Genomic DNA, 24,506 nt, shown 5'->3' with positions numbered 1-24,506 from the left:
CCCCATAAACTGATAACCATACATGATGTAAAATGCAATGCATTCAGTCCAACTTTAAAAGTCCTCATAGTTTTTATAAATCCCAATGATGTACATATATCCCCATAGTCCAATATCTTTTAACTGAGCCATAATACCAAAAAAAAAAAAACCCCAAACCATAATGTCACAGAATAAACATTCACACTCCAAAAGATGGCACTGGCCATAGCAAAGAAATATTCAACCAATATAAGATTTAAATAATAAACTTTGTAGCTCCAAGTCTGACAAGTAACCAGTGATGAGTCTCCAAGTCAATTCTGACCAATGATAAGTCTCTGAAGTTCCAATTCTGCCCCTCCAGCTATGCTACTCATAGTCCCAGAAAAACTTTATTCAGTTCTGGCCGTTCTCTCTTTGGCAGCCATCATATAGTCCTGGCAGCTCCATAAGGTCTCTGCTGCAACCCATGGTTCATCCTCATGGCTCCATATGTCACCATGCAAGTAATTCAACAAGCCTGCTTCACACTGCCCATGGCAATTTCCAATATACAAAACCATGCTGCACATTCAATGACTCTCTCTTTCCTGTATTTGTTATACTCTGTAGTACCAGGTGGGCTACCAAGTTGTTAATCCAGGGAGGAATTAAAACAGACTCTGAAGAACAAAACACTCTTTCAGCATTTAGGCCCTTTCAAAAGACTCTGCGTTGTCCCTGTTGTCCCATGTGGTACTCATTTGGAGGCGATGACAAATGGAGAAGAGAGGGTCACTGGATTTGCAACATGGTTTTTATTTTTATTTTTTGGAAATAACCTCTGGTCAATGTGGAGTAGGGTCGTAGTCACCATATGGAGGCCATGACTGCTTATGGCATGGATCTTTGAAGATAAACTCTGGGTGGCAGTGGAGATGCCAGGACTTTGTATATGACAGGAGGAGAGCTGCTCAATCTGTCTCAGATAAATCTCCCTGGAAAGCATGCAGCCAAGGTAGGAGGTACAGAATTTGGAGACCAGGGATTTCATTACAGGTCCTAGATGGATGTTTGCCTTGCTTGTTTTTGATTTTGTAATGGTTCAGTCTTTCCTTGTTATGCCTTCTTTGTGCTGTGAGAACGTTTACTTTGTGTTATTATTTGTTGGAAGTATTTAATTTGTGTTTAATTTATAGGGCTCAGAGTTAAGAAACTGTCTTGGGCTTCAGAAGAGACTGAGCTTTTGAATAATGTTGGGACTAATAAAGATTATATGGGCTTTTAGAGTTGGACTGAATACATTTTACAACATGAAATAGTAGTGAATCTATGGGAACCATGGGTAAATGTGATGGTTTGAATGAGCATCCCCTATACCTCATGTGTTTGTGATTAAGCTGTGCCAGCTCTCACCCCAGTAACATATTTGGAAATAAGATTAAGATATGGAGAAAGGTAAATTATCCAGTTTCTTTTTTCTTTTTCGTTCATTCTTTCTTTTTGGAGGGTGGTGGGGTGATGGTACTATATCCCTTTATGAAACATGGCTCATGGTTTTTTAAAGTCAAAGAGGTCAAACCTAAATGAATCTCCCAGTGTGCCAGTTTAGCTTGTGGTAGTATGAATTAGGTGGCCTCCTGAAACTCATATGTTCTGAATGCTTGATCCCCAACTGATGGCAATTTTGTTGGGGGGGAGGGGCTTGCTGGAGGAGGTGTGTTGTTGGGGCAGGGTTAGGGATGTTACAGTAGCTAGCTCCCCTTTGCCAGAACTGAGCTCACTCTCCTGCTGCTAATAGCCAGCTGCAGTGACAAGGAGATGATGTTCAGCCACTGCTCTTTCATCTCTCCCATGCCATCCTGCAGCTTAAGACTAAGTCAAAATAAGCACTCTCCAGATCAGCTGCTTTTGGTTGAGTTGTGTGCCCATTCTCTCTCTCTCTCATATAAATAAATATTATTTAAAAATAAAGTAAAAAAATGAGGAATGTCTTTAAGCCCAAAGAAGGAAAATTTAGTTCATTCTACTTTACTTCTGGTCAGAAATGTCAAAAGGGAGAATCTGGCTTTTTTTTGTTTTCTCATAAAACCTCATCACTGGAGGTGAATAAATGCTTTTGTTCTTATTTTTTCCCTGGCCCCTCCTTTTTTTTTTTTTTTTGAAAGGAAAGAATGTAAAGGAATTACCACTTTCCCAGAAAATCTGACCAGACACCTGATATCAAGACACTAGACTGACTAACTCAGCTACCCATCCAGGAGGCTCAGATCAAAGACCCCAATCTGGGTCTCAAGGTGGCCTTTTTAATTTCCTGAAACTCCCTTTTGCTTCCTTGGACAAGACCTCTGCCTTCCTTCCCTTTTTAAAATTCTATCTATAATCTAATAAAATCTTTCTAAATCTTACCCTCTGGAGTATGGATTTTAATTCTTTGAATCCTAAGACAAGAATCTAGAAGATATTGTTTCAGTGAGAGCTTTACATGACTGTTGTTTTCTGGAGCTTCTGAATAGCTTTTTCAGTAGCCTAAAAGAGTCAAGATAAGTCTCCAGTGTTATCAGATACCCCCAAATTCCCATATAATACACGCCTCTGACAATGGAAATGCTTCCTGCTCTGTTTTATCAATTAGATAAGTCTTTCCCCCAAAGAATATAGCTTATAATTCTACATAATGGAATTCCCTCCTGCAGATACATCCTGCCCACCTGACTTCTGAGCTGGGATGGTATTCCCTTGTGTCTCGCACCTGTATTCTGCCTGTTATGTGGGAGGGGATGGTACACCAGCATGCCAAAGATTATTTCCCTATGATGCCCCACTATTGCCCTCCATGAGGAGGAGCAGTTGGGACAGACTGAAAGCCCTTTGAAAATTAGAAAATTCAGTGGTGTGGCTTTCATGGGATCATCAGACAAGGTGATATCTTTTTGCTGTCTGGTTGCAGGGAAGACTTATTATTTTAATGGGCAATGGTTGCTAATAGAAATAAAACATATTCTATGCTTTTGCTGGTGTGTTTAAAAACTTGAAGCAAGAATAATACTGTGGTATTCGGGCCTATAGATAAGCTAAAAGAGTCCTATTGGATACAGACTTTTTTCCTGTGGTCTCTAGTAATTACTAGGAATACAGCAGTTGATCTGGCTTCAGGGGACAACTTGAAGGATGATGTAGGGCAGCAAGTAATAGAAAAGTGTTTATTATCATCTCCCCTCTTTTTCAGTGTGGATATCAACCCCATGACCAGATGGATGCACAGTACATCCCAATTTGTGAATCTTTTGACTCTCCAAGGGCTAAATAAAATGTCCAACCTTTCTTTGCTCTACTGCTTATCAGACTCAAGCAGAGGTAACTTATTAACTAATGTGTCCTTCAAGACTCTTCTCCTGTAATAGGCTGGCCTCCTGGCTTCATGACAAAGGAAAGGAGATGAGCAGCTCAAGAGTTTAATATTGAGAGTCTTAGTTCTCAATATATTTTCTCTTTTTAATTGCTTACAAGACACTTCAGCATCCAAGTTCACCAAAGGTCTGTTATGTCTTCTTAAAATATAGCTCTTACACTTTTGCTGAAAAACATAAAGAGTAAAAAGTCCCCTTTTGAAAAATACAAGTAACAACCAAGTCTGTCTAGGGCTTATAACAAACCAAAACTTTATAATTTAACAATATGTAAACAATTAATATGCTGGATGTCATAAATATAATTCATATTCAACTCTTTAATGACTTGGTAAATTTGTTTATAACATGTCTCATAATGTCAAGGTTGTGTAGATCTGCTTAAAATGTCTCATCAAGTTAGCTATGTTTCTTTTTGTTAATATATTTATTTATTTGACAGAGAGAAAGAGAGAGGAAGGCAGTGAGGGAGGGGGGAGAGAAAGAGAGAGAGAATGGGCATGCCAGAACCTCTAGCCAATGCAAATGAACTCCAGACGCATGTGCCACCTTGTGCGTCTGGCTAACGTTGGTCCTGGGAATCAAACCTGGGTTCTTTGGCGTTGCAGGCAAATGCCATGGCAGCTAAGCCATCTCTCCAGTCCTAGCTATGTTTCTATATCTGTTAACCTTTTAACTAGTTGGAAAACTGAGCCTAAACAAAATCAAGATTTATTTATTAATTGCTGATTTATTTCTTTTAAATTTTTAAAAAATCTTATTTATTTGAGAGAGCGAGAGAGGGAAAGAGGCACACACACACACACACACACACACACACACACACACACACACACACGTGGGGGGGTGCAGGCTCTAGCCACTATGAATAAACTCCAGATGCATGCACCACCTTGCACTTACGTAGGTCCTGGGGAATCAAACTGAGGTCCTTTGGTTTTGCAGGCAAACACCTTAACCACTAAGCCATCTCTCCAGCAACGATGATTTTTCTTTTATAAAACTATATTTGAGTATTATCTTTGAGAAAGCTTTAACTTGAAAGATAGTTAATTACCTATCATGTTCAAAGATAAAGACACTAGATGATAATAATCTTGCCAAGTGTTCATTACTGGGTCTATCATTTATGTTTTATGAAAAAAATAATATGGTTTCATTCATTGTGACTTTAATTCTTAGGGAAGCAAGAAAGACCCCTCCACCACCTCCTGATAACATCTTTGCTTCTTCAATATTAAGTCATATTGAGGGACTCTAATAACAAATCCAAGGTCAAAGTACATTAACTCACATTATAGCACTAGAATGTTATTTACAAACAATGCTGATACCATTTTGAGATAAGCTGTTGAGTATCTGGTCTAAGTTTCATCATGTATTTTAATAGTCATAGATAACAAAAATAGAACACAGAGTTACTTTAGACTGAATGAAATACCTCTAAATAATGTACATCAGATTAATCGCTATTACAGATTTCCCTTTCAGGATTATGTACAGAACACTGCTCATCTAGCTGTGCTCTTCTCTTTGAAAACAAATTTTACCAAGGGTTGTATCTTGTCAAGTTTAGACAAAAGAGGGTTATTTTAAAACCAAGCTGTTTTAGTTTATCAATAAACAAGTTCTGGTTTATTTCTATTAAGACACATGTGGTGGTGCATGCCTTTAATCCCAGCACTTGGGAGGCAGAAGTAAGAGGATTGCCATGAGTTCGAGGCCACCCTAAGACATAGTGAATTCCAGGTCAGCCTGGGCGAGAGTGAGACCCTACCCTCCAAAGTAAATAAATAAATAAAATAAAAAAGGATATATATAATCAAACAATCTTAGTCAAGATTCTATTTAGTAAGTGCTGTCTCAGTTCTGATACCCCCCCAAACTCCAATTGCTTAAAAGCAAATAAATAAATAAATACATAAATAAATAAATAACGTTTCAAGACATAATATTTACTGCTTCAGAGTACAGCTCCATACTCAAACAATTGCCTTCACCTGAGAAAATTGTTCTCTAAGCTCTATTTCTGAATTCCAAAGAATCATTTGTCCTTGCTTCAGCTATACTTAAACAATTGCTAAGTTTGCCTCCAATGGTTGTGGTGGTCTGGTTCTGGTGACCCTCATGAAACTTATGTGTGCTGAATATTTAGGATCCCAGCTGGTGGCAATCTGGGAATTGGATGCTCCTGGAGGTGGTGTATTGTTGAGGAAAGGCTTATGGGTGGTATAGCCAGCTTCTCCTGGCCAGTGTTTGGCACACCCTCCTGTTGCTGTTGTCCATCTGATATTGGCCAAGAGGTGATATCCATCCTCTGCTCATACCATCGTTTCCCCCTGCCATCATGGAGCTTCTCCTCAAGTCTGTTAGCCAAAATAAACCCTTTTCTCTCACAAGCTGCTCTTGGTTGGGTGTTTTTTGCCAGCAGAAATGTGTTCAGCAATGTGAACCTGACTGCAACACAGATTAACAAAAAACATTTTAAAACATTGATGCCAAGACTTTATGATGCCTTAGTTGCATTACTGTGTGAAACGGCAATTTCTAGATGTTTGCCTAGATCTTTATCAAATCAATTAATTTAATTTTATGGCAAAAATTCTTTCCACAGCTGCTAACATGTTTTGCCTATAGTTAAAACTGTTAGGTAAAGATAAGAAATACATGCTTTCTATGTTTTAGATATAGCTTACAATGTCACCAAGTACAGTTAAATGTTAGAAAGAATGATTTAAGCTTTCATACCATTCTTTAAACTACTTCTGTTTTGCTACAGACAAAAGTGATCAGATGTGCTCTGCATCCACATTTTTCTTTAAGACTGGTGTAACTGTCCTGCTGTGTATTTAATAACCATTTGTAGAAGCCAAAACCAATGAGGATACCAGGGCTAACAGGGCAACCAACATTTTGGTTCCTGCTTCCAGGTCAAGAAGGCCCCAGGAGATGATAGGCCACCTATAAAGTATCTTAAAGCTCTGGTATGGCACCTGTCTTCTTTGTCAGAGAGTTCATACAGACCCAGAGACTTGACTCCAATGAGTGTAGTCTGCAAGAAGAACATTAGAACAGAGGAAAAGATCCTAAATGCTTCCTTAATGTTATCTCTTGATAACAATCATAATATTCTTACTGTCAGTCTTTTATAAATAAATGTTACCCCAGATCCAAAAGTAATAGACCAAAGAAAAAGATCTACACACAGGTGGTAATGCGATATAACACTGATTCACAAAAAATGGAAGAGGCTTTCCATCAGGGACCTTTATATAAATTCCCTTTGAGAAAACTCTTAACTGCTATGCTCTGTGACACTATTCAGCTTGAAGAAGTTAGAGTGACCATCATTCCCTAATAGTAGTTAGGATTGCCTCTCAAGAGTGGGGAAAAGATTAGGAGCAAGGTAAATTTCTTTTATAGGTAGTCAGTTTAATGACACAGGCCAAAATGAACACAGATACTGCCCTTCCCTGCCCTGTCCTGGTGAGACTGCAAGAGAACTCCAGTTTGATTAAAAGTTATAAACAGAGAAAACTTCCTGGTTCTTCCTCCTTAATTTTTCTTGGGTTTTGTCTCCCTTTGGTGGTCCCCTTTGGAGTCTGCTTTCTCCTCCTAGGCTCAGTAACAAATCAAGGTTTTCGTATACATTTGAACTTGGCAATGAGAATCATCCCAATTGGACACCTGATTTATAAAAAAGACCCAATCTAAGTTGCTACGTTAATTTCTCGGATTTTCCCTCTTGGGACCCCTCCCAGCTGGGATGGGAGGGCTCTTCTAGCATTGGACCATTTTCTGCTTATATTCATTCTTATTTCTAGTCTCCTTTAAAATAAATCTTTCATAATTTACCTTTAAAAACACACACTCTTTCCTGAGTATGGTGGCACATACCTATAATCCCTGGGCTAGGGAGTCTTGAGGTAGGAGGATCACAAGTTCAAAACTAGCCTGGGCTAGATTATGAAATCCTGTCACAAAAAAAAATAAACAACCACCCCCCACTTCTTATCAATATGAGTAAATGTGAGACCAGGGTTGGCCTCTCTCCTTACTTGTAGGACAGAATGTCAGCTGCCTGGAGAACTGGGTATGTAAGTAGGCCGACTGTCCCATCATGCTTCTGCTTGGCAGTCTTTGCCTGTGAGAGATGGAAAGAAAAGGGGAAGAATTCTGACATGAATCTTATTATATTGCTCAACTAGGACATTTTTATTTTTAAGTGCACTGTGGCCTAAAACTATCTGTAATAACATTATACTTAAGTTCATCTTAGCAACTCTAGCCATCTTCTGGCTAGCTTATCTTTCTTTGTACTCCAAGCTTTAGGCACAAATAAAATGAATTTATTTTACCACTCCCTTGTCATTTATTTTATTTATTTATATTGGTTTTTCGAGGTAGGGTCTCACTCTAGCTCAGGCTGACCTGGAATTCACTATGTAGTCTCAGGGCGGCCTTGAACTCACAGTGATCCTCCTATTCTGCCTCCCGAGTGCTGGGGCTAAAGGCATGCGCCACCATGCCCGGCTCTCCTTTGTCATTTTATGTTGGTTTTAGAGCTATGGTCTCCCTTATTCATGCTAAGTCCATGCTCTGAACACTGAGCTACATGCTCAGCCCTGTGCCTATAGAAAGGGTTACCTCCTCCAAACACCACCCTTGGAGATTATGCTTTTAACTATGAATGTGGGGGAGGCACACATTCAGACCATTAAGATTCCAACAGTCACTTTAAAGCTGGTTCTTTTCTTTTCTCTCTTTCTTTCCTCCTTCCCTCCCTTCCCTTTTTTTTTTTTTTTTTTTTAAATTTTGTTCTTTCTTTGAGGTAGGATCTCATTATAGCACAAGCTGACCTGGAACTCACTATGTAGTGTCAGGCTGGTCTCAAATTTACACTGATGCTCCTAACCTCTGCTTCCCAACTGCTGAGATTAAAGGCATGTGCCACCACACCAGACTTTCAAAGCTCTTTCTTTCTTCAGTATATGTAAAGGTTTCTGAAGACCAATTTTTAAGGAAACCAATAACCCTGAAAATGTGCTCAAAAGAAGCCCTTGACACTATTAGTGATGACATAGTTGGGGGCTACCTACCTTGAGTTACACATTTGCATAAGTAAATGAAGTAAAATACTATGAATTATATAATTTATTTTGCTTTTGAACTTCTTAAAAAAAAAGCATAGTCTTGATTTTCCTGTGTGTTTGAACTGCTGCCAGGCTTCAACTTATTTAAATGTTAAATAAAATATGTTTCCTCTTCTCCCTACAAAGAAAACATTCTTTCCCAACTACCTGTTAGTTCCAGTGGGTATGGAAGACAATTTTAGGGTCCACTAGTCTAGAAATTGCTATTGTAATTCTAATATGGTAGGTTCAAAATCATTTCTAAGACAATCTAAGCACAGATAAAAACAAATAACAAATATGATCTGTCAGTCAGAAAGAATTTTGGCAAATCCTTTTACCTTGTGTTTAATACCCAGAAGCAGTGAGTAGCAGGCCAGTGGGACCAGTAAACTTAGGACTCCCAGGCACTGACATAGGAATATATAAAAAGAGAAAATTACTTCCTTTTTTGTTTCATAATCAGTGCACTAATCGATTTACCTTCCACTGGTGTAAGTGCTGCAGTCGAGGCAGTCTGATCATGCAGGTAAGGATCCAATTTAACTGAGTGTGTTCTAACACCTAAAGAAATAAACAAGAGAATTAACAAAGAAGAAGGCCAGTTTTTTTTTTTTTTTTTTTTTTTTTTTTTTTGCCTATATGCAGAACTAAAAAGACAGTATGTATTACTTGAGATCATTGAAAACTCAGTTAAGGCTATTAAAAAAAAACAGGTGAAAGTCAGGTGTGGTGGCACATACCTTTAATCCTAGCACTCTGGAGGCAGAGTAGGAGGATCACTGTGAGTTTGAGGCCAGTCTGGAATTACAGAGCGAGTTCCAGGGCAGCCTGAGGCCCTAAATGAAACAAAACAAAACACAAACAAACAAAACAACAAACAAAAAGGTAAACAGGTGAAAGGGCTGAGTTCTGATTCATGATGTAGACAATAGAATCTTACTTAAGTCAAGAAGAAATTATAAAAGCCAATTGGTACAAATACAAGTCCAGAGTTTAGATCCTTTCTACAATACCCCTACTAAGGATGTGGCCAAGTCTGGTTCAACATCTTCAGTGGGAGTTCCATCAAACCCTGAGGGACCCATCCTCTTGAACAGGCAGATGAATCAACAAGACCAAGACTGACTATCAAACACACACACAGACACACACACACACACACCTCAAGTCTGCTGTGATCTAATTTTAAACATAGGAAGATACTTTTTCTTTCTCTTCCTTTCTCCCATCCTTACCCTCCCTTCCTTACTTCTTATCATCAAGAAAATAAATTTTCCTGAAATGATTTTTGTTTGAATCATGTAACTAAACCTGGCAACAATCGGGATGATTACTGAGTCCAAGCCACATTCTAACTAATGACTTAGAATGTAAGTCCTATGCATCCCACTGCTGAGCCCTGGGGATTCCAAGTCCATTGATTGTGGCATTTTGTGTCCATATGATTCCCTTAAAAAGCAGAGACTGCTGCCAGCTCTTGCAAAGTGGCCCCAAATGTGTTCTTTGTGGGTTTTGCAAAGGGAATATAAAGGCATGGAGCTGAACCAACCAAGCCTGTTTTACTAGCAAAGATCTGACATCTGGTGTAAGAGTTACTCATTTTTTTCCTCAAGTTATAGAGAAGGAAGAGTTTTCATGTGTTTGACAAGGAATTGCTTTTAAAGTTTTGCAAGTCGCTGGGCAGAATCTGTCATCTTTCTTCCAAAAAGCATTTGGGTTTCATTGAAGGCAGTGGCTTTAACAACACTATCCAAGGAAATTGCTAACTGCTGCTGTAAATAAATATCTATCAGATGCAAACAGTAACCCAGGATGTAAGCAAGAGGATTAGAGTTGCTTTCAGTCATCAAGGAAACATATTCCTAGTAGGACTTATACAGCAAGAACTTGTTTTGGGGACACAGAAGTATGAGACAGTCCTAATTCTTCTTTACTGAATTGGCTCAGAGAAATGAAATCAGAAAATAACCATGGACACATGGAAAGTGGCAAGGCAATTCCTTTCCTTCAACTCTGGTTCAAATGGCTGGTTTGTGATATTAAACAAAGCAGTGCTGTCTCCATGGATCCATGTATTTTCCTTGGAATAGTTTTTTATTTTTAATATTTTATTTATTTATTTATTTGACAGAGAAAGAGGGGGTAAAGAGAGAGAGAAAGAGAGGAGAGAGATAGAGAGAGAATGGGCCTGTCAGGGCCTCCAGCCACTGCAAACAAACTCCACACGCATGCACCCCCTTGTGCATCTGGCTAACGTGAGTCCTGGGAAATTGAACCTGGTTCCTTTGGCTTTGCAGGCAAACACCTTAAGCACTGAGCCATCCCTCCAGCCCTGCAATAGTTTTTTGTTTACAGAACATTAAGCTTCATTCCATATGTGCAGAGATACTCATGGTGTCTCCAAATTAGCATCAAAGTAATTGAAATGTATTAATAGAGGAAAAAATAAGTAAAAGGTCAAAGTCAACTAACTTTTCAGTTTATCTTGAGTAGGGAGGACTTTAGGATTTGGTTCTCTTCATAGTCATGACAATGACCTTGTCAGAGAACTAACAAGCTAAAGTGGTAGGCAGCAAAAAATAATATTTTTCCCTATGTTGTGAAGCCACAAACCAAATAATGTTTTAGCCATAAAAAAACAAGTGTATAGGACAATAAACTGGCCAAGTTACTATCCATGAACAAGTCAGAAGTGATCTGTCAAAAACAAAGCCAGGTGTGGTGCCGCATGCCTTTAACCCCAACACTCGGGAGGCAGAGGTAAGAGGATTGCCGTGAGTTCTAGGCCACCCTGAGAGTACATAGTGAATTCCAGGTCACCCTGGGCTGGAGTGAGACCCTACCTCAAAATAAAAAAAAAAAAAAAAAAAAGCCAAAAAAGAATGAAGATTTTTGTGACAAGATGAACCTTCTAAATTCAGCCTGACAACAACAACTGGATATATGAACATTACCAAAATCTGTAGAAAGTATATGACCATTAGATTTGGCAACTGATTTGTTGGTGATCTAGGTAAAAGCAATTTCAAGAGAATGACTGGGGTGAGATACATAGTGAGAGTAGGAGGCAGGGTATAAGAAGCATTGCAAAGTGGTTAAAAGCTCTGACTTTTGATTAAGTTGACCTGAGTCTGAATGCTACTTGTGCTGCTTATGATCAGGGTGACCTTGAATAACTTAACCTGTCTGTGGCTCAGTTTTTCAGTCTATAAAATGAGGCTAAAAATAGTACCTACTTAATAGTGCTTGAATAGTACATATCACATACTAGCTAGTCAATATTATGGTTGTTATTATTATCATAAGTACTTTAAAATACTTTCAATAGTTTATTTTGAGATAATTATAGATTTAAATATAGTTGTAAGACATAACACAGAGACCACATACCTTCCATCAAGCTTCCCACATGGGAACATCATGTGTAACTAAAATTTAATGTCACAATTTGGAGTCTTAATTTGACAACATCTACATATGGTAGTTTTTTTTTTTTTTACCAGTTTTACATATGCTTATCATTTGTGTGTGTTTAATTCTATGCAATTGTTTTAAATGTATAAGACATTTGTTTTTAAGAATAAAATTTGGGTAGCTGGTATGGGCTAGAAGTCCATGGGCAGCCTAGGAGAGCTATGAATTTGACCCAACACAGAAACCATAAACATTTAAAATATTATGAAAAAAATTTTTATAACTCAATTGAGTGGTTCTAGAATGTGAATTTTGTAGATGACAATGTTGTATCACAATGTCAAGCAAAATAAGCATATATATGTTCTCATTATTTGAACACATGTATGCTACAGTTTTTACCATGGTTTATGCCTACCAGTATTATCTTCCAAGTGCAGACAGTTGAATTACATCACACATGTGCTTGTGGTGACTTGGTGAGTGAATTGCAGTGATTACTAAGAAGTTTATAATATGCCATTGCAAACAACAAGTGCTTAATGTTATTTAGATGACAGGTAAGTATAGTATTTGATTTTTGCCATGTGTATGGTCTGTGTACATGCATGTGGGAGTCAGAGACTGACATGGACGGTCTTTCTCTATTGTGTCTCCACCTTATTTTTATGAGACAGGATCTCTCTGTATCATAAATAAAAAAACTTAAAAAGTTAAACTTTTTTTTAAAAGTATAGATGCTGATTATGGTGACATCATTTCCTTTTTTGAAACTAAGATGGCTGAGTCCAAATACAGGGAAGATTTTATCATTCAAGACACATTAGCAAGTCACTTATCATATAATAAACAAAATATGTGCTCAAAACGATGATGAAAACTCATTTTCAAGTTTAGCATTTTTAGTGGTTTTAAACACTATTTAAAGAATTTAAACTTGTGTCATTAAAGTGATTACAAGAATTGCAAGTACTTCCATAAGCCTGATACTGATAAACTAATGTATTAGTCAAGGTTCTCTCAAGAAACAAGCCAATACAATAATATGCATTTAAAGAGGGATTTATTGGAGTAGCTTATGTCAAATGCTTTTTCTGCAACTGATGAGATGATCATGTGATTTTTGTCCTTCACTCCATTTATATAATGTATTACATTTATTGATTTGCATATGTTGAACCAGCCCTGCATCTCTGGGATAAAGCCTACTTGGCCTGGGTGAATGATCATTCTGATATGTTTTTGTATTCTGTTTGCCAATATTTTGTTAAGAATTTTTGCAGCTATGTTCATGAGAGAGACTGGTCTGTAATTTTATTTTTTTGTTCTGCCTTTGGCTAGTTTTGGTATCAGGGTGATCCTGGGCTTCACAGAAGGAATTTGGTAGAATTCCTTCTTTTTCTATCTTGTGGAAAAGTTTAAGAAGGATTGGTGTTAGTTCTTCCATGAAGGTCTGGTAAAGTTCATGAGTGAATCCATCTGGGCCTGGACATATTTTAGTTAGGAAATTTTTGGTAACAGAATGGACCTCCATACTAGTTATAGGTCTATTTAAGTGGTTAATCTCATCTTGTTTTAATTTAGGTAGGTCATATAAATCAAGGAAATCATCCATTTCTTTCAGATTTTCAAACTTAGTGGAGTATGTGTTCTTATCATATGTAGCTATGATTTTTTAAATTTCTCTGGATCTGTTGTGATGGTGCTGCAGAAAATGAAATGTTCTGTAGACATCTGTTAGGTCCATTTGTTTTATGATGTCATTTAATCCAGATGCTTCTCTATTTATTATTTTTTTGCCAGGACCTGCCAATTGATAAGAGTAGGATGTTGAAGTCACCCACTACAACTCTATTTGGTGTTATCTGTGACCTTAATTCTAATAGTGTGTGTTTGATGAAACTGGGATCTCACATATTAGGTCCATATATGTTATGGGGTGTTCCTTTAGTCAATATAAAGTGACCTTCTCTATCTTTCCTAACTAATGTTGGTCTGAAGTCTATCCTTAGATATTAGGATAGTGACACCTGCTTGCTTTTTAGGCACATTTGCTTGAAACACCATTTTTCCACCTTTCACCCTAAGATAGTGTCCATATTTTGTGGAAAGGTGAGTATCTTGGAGGCAACAAAGAGAAAAATCCTGTTTTTTAAGCCAGTCTGCAAACCTGTGCCTTTGGTTGGGGCATTGAGGCTGTTGATATTATTATTGAAAGGTGTGTAATTATTCTTGCCATTCTTCTTGTTTTGTAGTTCTTCCCATTTTACCATTATTCTCTTGTATTAACTAGTATTTGAGAATGGTTTTTCTCCAGGCTCTGTATGTGTGTGCTTTTCATTCTCTTCATCCTGGTATTTTCTGTAGGGCTCATTTAGTGTTCCTATATTCCTTTAGCCTGTTTTTTTTTTTTTTTTTCCTAGAATTTCCTTATTTTTCTATTTGGATGGATAGCATTGCAGAATAAAGTAATCATGGTGACAGTTACTTTTTCAGAACTTGGAATACATCATTCCAAGCCCTCCTAGCTTTTAAAGTTTGTGTTGAGTAATCTGTTGTTATTCTGATGGGCTTGCCTTTGGATGTGGCTTGATTTTCTTCTATAACTGCCTTCAATATATTTTCTTTGGCTTATGTGTTTTGTAGTTTAATTATATCATGATGGTAAGAGGTTCTTTCCCGATTTTTTTTTTTTTTTCTATTTGGCATTGTATAGGCATACTGTATCTGCATTGGCATCTCTTTTGCTACTGTGGGGGGGGTTCTTCTATGATTTTGTTGAAAATATCTGTTATGCCTTCGGAGTGAGTTCTTCTACTATTCTCTGAATCCTTATGTCTGACCTTAGGGTCCCTAATGTCTTGAAATTTCCATTCATGCCTACCTATTAGTTTGTCTTTCTCTTTGTTGGACTGTATTATACCTGCCACCTGGTCTTCTAGTTCAGATATTCTGTCCTCCCCTTGATTCATTCTACTGGTGAGACTTTTCACAGAATTTTCTATTTGACTAACTCTGTTTTACATTTCTAGTATTTCTGAGTGGTATTTTCTTTGTTATTTCTATTTCCTTATTCATATCTTGTATTGACCTCCATATTTCATTAAGTTGGTTTCCTGTGTTTTGTTGGGGTTCCTTCAGGAGTTTGTTATCTTCATTGAGTGTTTTATTTCTTCTTTGATTTCTTTGAACATCAATATAAATTTTTTGAAATCTTTGTCAGGCATTTCATATACACCAGTCTCACTGGAGGTAATTTTTGTTGGATTTATAATTTTTGATGAATGGGTCCAAGAAAAAAAATCATGAGGGAAATCAAAAAATTCATTGAATCAAATGATAATGAGAACACAACACACCAAAACCTTTGGGACACAATGAAGGCAGCCCTAAGAGGGAAATTTATAGCTTTAAGTGCCTATATTAAGAAATTAGATGTCAGTAGTTTCACTCATCTACAGCAGCTAAACTGAATCTACCCAGGATGGTGATATACCCACCAAGTATCTCAAGAACTGGACAATAGGGTGGGAGGGGAGGGAGTGGAGGGCAAGGGAGGGGGTGGGGGGACACAAATCTGGACCCAAATAGCAATGATACCATAAAATTCTACATCCTAAAAGGCAGACCAAATGGTTTGACCTTCACCAGGCACTTAGAGGGGACACCTGAGTCACAAGGCACTGGAGAGGGAACAATGAAGACTGACCTTAATCTTCTAACTGCTTCTCTCTCCCTCTTTCTCTCCCTCTTCTCTCTAACTCTTTTATATTACTTACCTTTATCTTCCTTCTCTTCATGGGCACTGACCTGTAACTCCCAGTACCAGCAGGTGGCTATCATCCACAATGAGCATTTTAAAAACATATTTTTGTTTATTTATTTGACACAGACAGATACAGAGAGAAAGAGGCAGATAGATAGAGTGAGAATGGGCACATCAGGGCCTCTAACCACTGACAACAAACTCCAGACACATGCGCCCCCTTGTGCATCTGTCTTACATGGGTCCTGGGGAATTGAGTCTTAAACAGGCATCCTCAGGCTTTACAGGCAAGCATTTAACTGCTAAACCATCTCTCCAGCCCTACAATGATCTTTTTTTCATCAGAGAGACCTACCACGTTTTCTAAAAGAATGACAGATTTCTGTCAGAGTACTTGATGACCCACCAAAGGTTAGTGGTAAGACTCTACTGCAGAAGACACCATATGCAGTTGACATGTAACATGGAGTCACATGGCTGGAAGTGGAAGACAGTCATCCCCAGAGAGTTAGCACGCGTAGTGACAGAAGATGCAACATGGGTGACTGGGGCAAAATGATCAATATCTGTCCAAGAAACTCATGGTCTAACCTACTTAGCAGCAAACAACTTGACATGATGCTCACACAAGTGCAATAGTGGCACACAGCCAAGGTGGGAAACCAATTGCTTGGCTAACTGATCTGCTCAGTGGAACAGAACACAAAGCAAGAGCTGGGAAACAAGTCAGAACCATATCCAAAGTTGAACCCACTTTCCAGTATCAAGCTTTCACCAATTGCGGGCTAGAAGAGGGCCTACACCTATTAAATTCTGTCTAAAATAATGGTTATCCCATTTATCTTGTGCTAACTTTACTCTCTGTCAGAGAATCTGCTTCTTTTTCAGATACACGCAGATCCTAAGAACAGAACCACCCCATTATACCTCAAAAGGGCCCCAGCTGAAACTAAGAATAATGGAGAAATAAACAAGAGTGCTCTTTTCTTCATGAACCTGGTACCAGCACAAGGGTGAAGGAGATAGATACAGAGATCAACTCCCACCAAACCAGATATCCAGAAACACAGAGGGTCCCAAGGCCTCATTACTGAAGCAGACCTAAAATGAACCCAACATGGCTCAGGGAAATTTGCAGAAGATGGGGTGGAAAGAATGTCAGAGCCACATGTTGGGTCATGATACACAAAGACATTTCCTTCTACCCATTACTGAGGGGTAACCCCACAATGCATGACCCATATACCTCAACAAGGAGGGATCGGGGGAGGGGAGAGGACAGGGAGGAGGTTATAAATGGTACCAACTTGACTATATTCACTGAGTACAAAACTAATTAATTAAAAAAAAATTCCGATGACTGGGCTGATGGATCACTGGTAAAGATGCTAACATAAAAAGCCTGCTTACCTCCTGGTTCAATCAATACCCAAGCCACCCATGTGAAACCAAGTGCATGATGTGGCAATGCATCCCGATTTTATTTGCAGCACTGTAGGTTCACCCCTTTTCTTCTAACAAATAATAATGATAAGGTAATAGTATATAAAGACTTATTGGTTAAAAAAAAATAGATTTCAGGTGTAGTGGCTCACACCACTAATCCCAGCATTTGGGAGGCAGAAGTAGGAGGATTGCCATAAGTTTGAGGCCACCCTGAGAATATATAGTGAATTCCAGGTTAGCCTGAGCTAGAGTGAAACCCTACCTTGGAAAAACCAAAATAAATAAAAGAAAAAAGAAAGATTGCAGTAAAAAACTTAATGCTAGCCGGGCGTGGTGGCGCACGCCTTTAATCCCAGCACTCGGGAGGCAGAGGTAGGAGGATCGCCGTGAGTTCAAGGCCACCCTGAGACTACAGAGTTAATTCCAGGTCAGCCTGGACCAGAGTGAGACACTACCTCGAAAAACCAAAAAAAAAAAAAAAGGGTTTAAAAAACTTAATGCTTCACTGTAAGACCTTGGAAAAAGAAGAACAAGGCAAAGCAAAAATCAGTAGAAGGGAAGAAATAATAAAGACTGGGCACAAGTTAGTGAAATAGAAATGAAGAACCCAATCAATCAGTGAAACAAAGAGTTGGTTCTTTGGATAACAAGATTGATAAACCCTTAGCAAATCTGACCAAAAGAAAGAGAGAAGAGACCCAAATTAATAAAATTAGAGATGAAAAGTCACTCTTATAACAAATACCAAAAAAACTCAGAAAATCACAGGGACATATTTTATCAGCATATACTCCATTACGTTTGAACATCTGAAATAAATGGATGATTTCCTTGATTTATATGACCTATCAAAATTAAATCACGATGAAATTACCATTTAAATAATAAGTACAGAGATCCAAGCAGTTTAAAAAAAATTTCCCAACTAAAAAAAGTCCAGGCCCAGATGGAATCACTGGTGAATTTTACCAGACCTTCATGGAAGAACTAACAGCAATGCTTCTCAAAACTTTCCATAATACTAAATGGAGAAAAATTTGAAGCTTTTCCACTAAGATTAGGAATAAAACAAGGGTGTCCACTGTCCCCACTTTTATTTAATGTAGTACTGGAAGTCTTAGCCATAGCAGTAAGGCAAGAGACATACATAAAAGGGATACAAATTGGAAAGAAAGAGATGAAGTTATCATTATTTGCAGATGATATGATTTCATACATAAAGGACCCTAAAGATTCAACCAGCAAACTGTTAGAGCTAATAAACACTTATAGCAATGTAGCAGGATAAAAAATGAACACACAGAAATCATTAGTCTTCCTACATGCTAACAACAACCATGCAGAGGATGAAATCAGGGAATAAATCCCATTCACAACTGCCTCAAAAGAAAAAATATTAAGTATTTTGGAATAAACCAAACTATGGAAGTCAAAGATCTCCATAATGAAAACTTTAAAACACTCAAGACAGAAATTGTAGAAGATACTAGGAAATGGAAAGACATGTCATGTTCTTGGATTGGAAGAATCAATATTGTGAAAATGTCAAGCTTACCAAAAGCAATCTACACATTTATTGCAATCCCCATCAAAATTCTAAATGCATTTTTCACAGAAATAGAAAGAACAATGTCGGGCACTGCCAGACAGAGGCTGGAGCCTACAGGAGAGGGGCCTGAGGTGCCAGGCATGGCTAAGGACACCCGGGCTGCAGGAGGCCACTCCCTGTCCAAGCCCAGAACACCTGAACTTAGGCTCTGCCCATAGCCCTGTGACCTTTGGCCTGTTGCCTAGGAAACCTCTTTTAAACCAGCACCTTCAAGCCCAACTCCCTGAGTCCCTAGATTACCAGAGCCCCCCACCCTGCCATTGCCTACTTGCTGGAATGAATGTCCCCATATGCTAATTGGGCATCAGGAATGAACCTGGTACATCTAATCCCCTTAGGGCCCTTCCCCCTGCCCTCAGATGCTTATAAACCCATTTCCCTGACAATAAACAGAGAGAGAGAGAGCTGTTCACTAAATCTCCTGAAAGTCTTTAACGTTTGCATGGTCACCCACCCTGGTTGCCTGGGAGCCTTCAGGGTGACTGTGGCCAGCCCCTGGAGCAAGAACCCACAGCTGGCGCCTGAACAGGAACCCTATGAGACAACAGGGTAGGTGAGTGCTCTCCCAGAGGGACTGGGAGACATCTGCCCATGCAGCCTTGCCTCCACATTTTTGAGGGCTGGAATGATTCTCTTTTTCCTCCTTTATTTTCTGTTCATGCTATCACGTGGGACCAGACACAATGAACTGGCAACTGAAGTCTCTTGGCCGAGGTCACTCTTTGGTGTTAACTGAAGGCCAGCCGTCCTCTGCCTGGATCCCGACAGCCCGTTGGTTGTTGGCAAAAACCCTCTATCTATTTCTCTTTCCTCCATCAGATGGAAGCTATTTTTCTCTTTTTCCTCACTTACTTTAATGTTGTCTCCCACCAAAAGGAATCAGATTCATAGATTACGGGCTGTTCTGAATGTTAAGGGAATTAAGCTCTCCCAGAGGCAGGCTGGCTCCTTTTGGGAAAAAGTCCTCCAAGTTGCCCCCTGGATGATTTCTGGGCATCCATGTGGCCTAGACATGTGGATCTGCATAGCTTATCTGGCTAGGAAATGAAAAGATCAGGAAGGAAATTTCCTCTCACTCTCTTTAAGTGGGACAAACTACAGTAAAAGTAAGTAAAGTGAGTAAAACTACAAGCTGGCTTTGCAAGTGCTTCAAAGTAGCGCAAGTCAAGAGTCAGGTGGTGGGCTCACACGTGCCCAGACAATGGCGCCATAGCCCGTCTGTCTCCACCTCCTCCAGTGGCCCTTCCCTATAGCTTCTTCCCAGCACGGCCCCTGCTTTCAGCCCCCTCGTGGGGCCCCTCCTTTCCCAGCAGCTCCACAGTGATCCCAGGGATGGCCACTCCCTTTGGGTACTCGGACTTGTGCTCTAGCAGTTGTCTTGGCCAGTCTCGGCAATTACCTTCGGCTATTACCTCCACATGTACTAGATCAGACCCGAGAATGCCCTGGAGCTGAGCAGGGCTGAAGCCAGGCAGGGCTGATTTAAGGTATATGCAAGCCCTGCCCACCCACCACAGTGCCTGCACCAAGAAGTGGTAAGAAAGAAAAAATGGTCACGTTTAACTAAAGCCTATGGTGAACTAAAGTTTTACGTAAACAATGCCATACTTTGTTACATGATATCATAAATATAATTACTGAGTTTATGTTCTAGGTCAACTTCAACTTACATGGAGGATGATTGAAAACAACAGAATTCTCTCTGAAATGGTGACTTATAATTTATCAGGTATTTTAATAAGAAAGAAAGATTGTAATGAACTGTTACTTAAAAGGAGGAGGCAACTGACCTGACTACTAGGCCAGCCTGCTTCAAGATAGCAACAAAATTTGCCTTAATTACTCCTCATAAAATCATTTCCAACTGTGTTATTGGTTTTAATGACATAATATTGTCTTTAGCCTACTTGCTTGTCAGTGAATAATAGGATTAATCAATTTGGTGTAGTTTCTCTTAATAGCCTTATAAAAAAAGATGGTTAATTATGGGTGAGATGAGTTGATTGAAGGAACTGGGAAGGAATTTTTCAACATTGGACATAGAATGCTCACTAAAAATGCTTTTTGAGTGGTACTTAGATAAAAATGTTAAAGTATGTGGATAAACATGTGCATGTGTAGGAAAAATTTTTCAAGGTAAACCTAAACACTAAGCCTAAAGTTAGAGATTTTTCAACTGTTTACAAACTCTTAAGGAACAAAAAAACTAATTTTCAGGCTGGATAGCTTGTTTAAGCTTTATCAAATTTAAGTCATGGGTAAAACAATTTTTTCTGTTAATAAAAATTTCTATGGTACATAAAATCAATGGCTATCAAGATTAAGCAAAAATCATTGGTTGTCAAGTGGTATCCTTTCTTTCAAAAAGTTTTTGTACCAAGGGTTATATTAGAAGTTAGCTAGCTGTTTTGGCTCGACTAGGACCAGATTCTGCTCTACAGTATGTAGAGTAACTGTCTTCTAACAAAATTAACTCTTTTTTAATGGTAAAAAGCTTTTAGTAAGAGACTGATTTCATAGGCAACCAGTTAGCAGAATAATGAATCACTTAACTTTCTTTACTTAAAACCAGTATTCCACTCAAGAATGACAAACCCTAAAATGTATCCTCTTATACTGACCAACGTAACTAAGTACAATGAAGTCAACGGTGTGCCCCATTAGCATGCTGCAGTGTATGTCAATAAAACTAGCCCTCCCTGCCCAAGCCCTGGCCCCTGGATAACATCAGTGTACTCCGTGATGATACCATTAGGTAAGAACTTTGGTTCATTCAGTTGGCTGCCACAGAGGTTGCACCCAAAATCCACAGCCCTGGCATCCAAAGTCAGTCAGTGGTAATGGCTCATGGTGTCAGCCATGCTCCTTCCACAACACCAGGTGAATACTGTGGTCAGGCATGCTGGTGGCAAAAACCAAGCCCATGTCATTGTGCCCATCCAGTCCATTCAGCCAGGATGCTTCGCCTGCCAGGAAGCTGGAGCCTCTCTTTGATTTCCTGTACTCCGGCAGAGGCCAGCAGCTAATCAGGCTCTCTGTCCTCAAGTCCATGATGTATAGGTAGCGGTTGTCAAACAGCAAGGCAAAGACATCTCCAAAGCCAAGCAAGACCAAGTTTGCTACCTCAGGTGTCTTGATAACCCTGAGAATATCTTAATTGGCAAGTCCCACTGGTAGAGACCAAGGGCCGAACTGCAGACAATGTATTTGCTGTCAAAATGAAGTCTTGGCTGCAGGCAGATACTTCTATCTTCAGAGACAGACAGTGTCTTCAAGCACTTGCAATTGGTTTCTCTCCCAATTGGCCAAATCTTGATTTCATATTTGTCTGCACTTAAGAGAATATAATCTCCAGGACTATGCAGGAGAGATTTGACTTTGCACCTCTGCAAAACCACCTTGGTGACCCACTCTGTATGCCCAGTGAGTGTGTTCAGGCATGTCCCAGTAGATAAAGCCCATATTTTCACAGTGAAGACTGCAGAGCCACTCACCAAGATATCCAGTTCATCACTGTAGTCCACACTAACCACCACCCCAGTGTGCCCCCAGAAGTGCTAGGTCCTGGCTCTGGTACTCCATTCCCAGCAGGCCACAGTGTTGTCAAAGGAGCCTGTCACAAGCTTCTGTTCATCTAACTTCACTGCTGCACAAGTGTGGGTCTGGATACCATAAATGCACTGCCCTGTGATTACATCCCATAGTTTTGCAGACAAGTCATCTGACCCTGTACAGAGAAGTCCATCTTTGAAGTAAAGTGCATACACTCTGGCACTATGTCCAATTAATGATGAGGTCTCAAAGGCTTCATGGTCCTCCAGTTACTTCATTCTCAAAATAGCCTTCAAATAAACCTTCCAGTGCAAAGTATCCTGAACAGAATCATCTATCTGCCAGCCCAAATTTCTACACGCAGTCTGCCACACCTCTGTACAGGCACTTATCACCTTATTCCACTGCTTAGAGACGAGGCAGCACGTGAGTAAAGTCTGAGGATAGAGCCACTTTAACAAATAAAAACTGAGCTCCAAGGGAAGGAGTTTGAGGAAGTCCCGCTTGAGGAGAGTCTCCAGGTTATTGGAGAGAAGTCTGAGCTGGACTGCCCCACTCAGACTAATCAGGTGATCCAGAGTTTCATTTTCCTGCAAGTCCGTCAGAGAAAGAAATGTAACAGAAATGTTATCAAGCCATGTCTCAAAGTCATTTCTCTCCATAAGGTTATGGAAATATTTACCTGAGCGAGCACCCCGGGGCCCGGGACCTTGCGCCCGGCTCACACCGACTAGGTGTGCCGGGCTGCCAGAGCCTTGCAGCGGCTGGGTCTGCTCTGCAGCCATGGCGCCTGGGCCTGCGGCCGCTGCTCAGGGTCCGCAGCCTCACAGGGGAGCCAACAAAATTAATTCTTAAGACATATTCTTTATTTTAAGGTATAGCCTCATGCTCAAACAATGGTCCTCATCTGAGAAAAATAATATTCAACCCCTGGTTCTATTCCTAGTGTTTTCTGGGTAATTGGTCCCCACACAGGTATCTAAACTAATGAAAGATATTTTCAAACACAGGTGCTAAGACTTTATACTGTCTTACTTGTCCTTTCCTGACAATTTTTAGGTTAAATTAATTTGTTTGTAAATTGATTGGTATTGTTTTCAAAAATGGTAACAAGTTCTGCCTGTACTTATAACTGTTAGATATTTAAAGTGTAAGATGTGCCTACTTCCTATGCCTCAGATATATGGCTTATGCTGCCATAGTACAACAAAAATTTAAAAGATTGGACAAAATGATTTTAGAAGCTTTTGTGTCATTCTTTAACTAAATCTACTTCAGCAATCAAATGTGCTCTATATGTACATACATCCAGGCTGACCTTTCTAAGTGTGTTAATCACCTATGTAGAAGCCAAAGCCAATTGGGATCATTGGAGCAATTGGGCCTGTGGTCCCAGGTATTGAGGCCACTGGAGATGATGGGCACTCCTCCACTGGCCCCCTGGTAAGTCACCTGTCTTCCTGAGCAGGGAGGATATGGAGACCCAAACAAAACTGGTGTACAGTCTGAAACAGAAGAGCAATCAGTCCTTCTGACTTCCCAAAGAAGAGAAAACTACTTAGCCAGCATGGCCCTGACTCATCCTGACAGACAGAAAACACCAGTAAGCTATAGAGCTACTACTAGGTGTCTAAAGTCTCTTTGGAGAGCCATTAGTGACCTCCAAAATTAAGCCTTAATTAAATTTGGCTATCTGCATGGTCTTAAACACTTAGAGAAAAATGTATAACTAAAGATAAAAAACACCTTAAATATATAAATGGCCTATTAAGTAATACAACAAGAGCTTTCCAACAGGGGAAACAAACATGACCTTAAGACATCTTTTCCCCATAGTTCTAATTCTATAATAAAGAAAAACAACTATAGATGTCAAAAGGGTTATTTTCAAATCTAAGATTTGTAAACAAGTTCTGAAACCAAAAATGTATTTGTACAGCCTTTAATGACACCCAGTGGTTCTCTATTATCAAGGTTAAATGTTTTGTATATGTTTCTGATAACTGCTAATATCTCATCTTTTGAATACTACTGTGCCATTTGATGAACAGTTCTGGAAGAAAATCTCAGCCAGCTCATCCTCAGATGGTCCTGAGACAATCCAAGCCTGTCTACCTGGATTCTCTTGACCTCAAAAAGGACCAGTTTGCTGTGTGCTCACTTCTCATTAACTCCTTACTTTTATTTTTTTCTCCCCAATGTTCTTTTCCAAG

The 24,506-nt window shown here is 39.3% G+C and overlaps 1 protein-coding gene and 1 pseudogene across 5 annotated transcripts in view; both read right to left on the bottom strand.

Annotated features, from left to right (window-relative positions):
- Wars2 (tryptophanyl tRNA synthetase 2, mitochondrial) overlaps positions 1–24,506 on the bottom strand; it is a 171,690-nt gene that overhangs the window by 39,785 nt on the left and 107,399 nt on the right. For 4 of the 5 annotated variants that reach the window (XM_004667509.2, XM_045138747.1, XM_045138748.1 and 1 more), the window contains 2 exons: positions 8,987–9,067; positions 7,430–7,515 (listed from right to left, as the gene is read on the bottom strand). In XM_004667509.2, coding sequence (XP_004667566.2) covers positions 7,430–7,515; positions 8,987–9,067 — 167 coding nt within the window. The remainder of the gene's footprint in view (positions 1–7,429; positions 7,516–8,986; positions 9,068–24,506) is intronic. The other variant, XM_045138750.1, reaches the window with a different exon arrangement.
- On the bottom strand, positions 21,487–22,967 carry LOC123456078 (annotated as a pseudogene).

Source organism: Jaculus jaculus, chromosome 19 (assembly GCF_020740685.1).
Source record: "Jaculus jaculus isolate mJacJac1 chromosome 19, mJacJac1.mat.Y.cur, whole genome shotgun sequence".
NCBI lineage: Eukaryota > Metazoa > Chordata > Mammalia > Rodentia > Dipodidae > Jaculus > Jaculus jaculus.
Note: the sequence above shows the minus strand (reverse complement) of the source record. Positions and strands in the feature narration are given on the sequence as shown.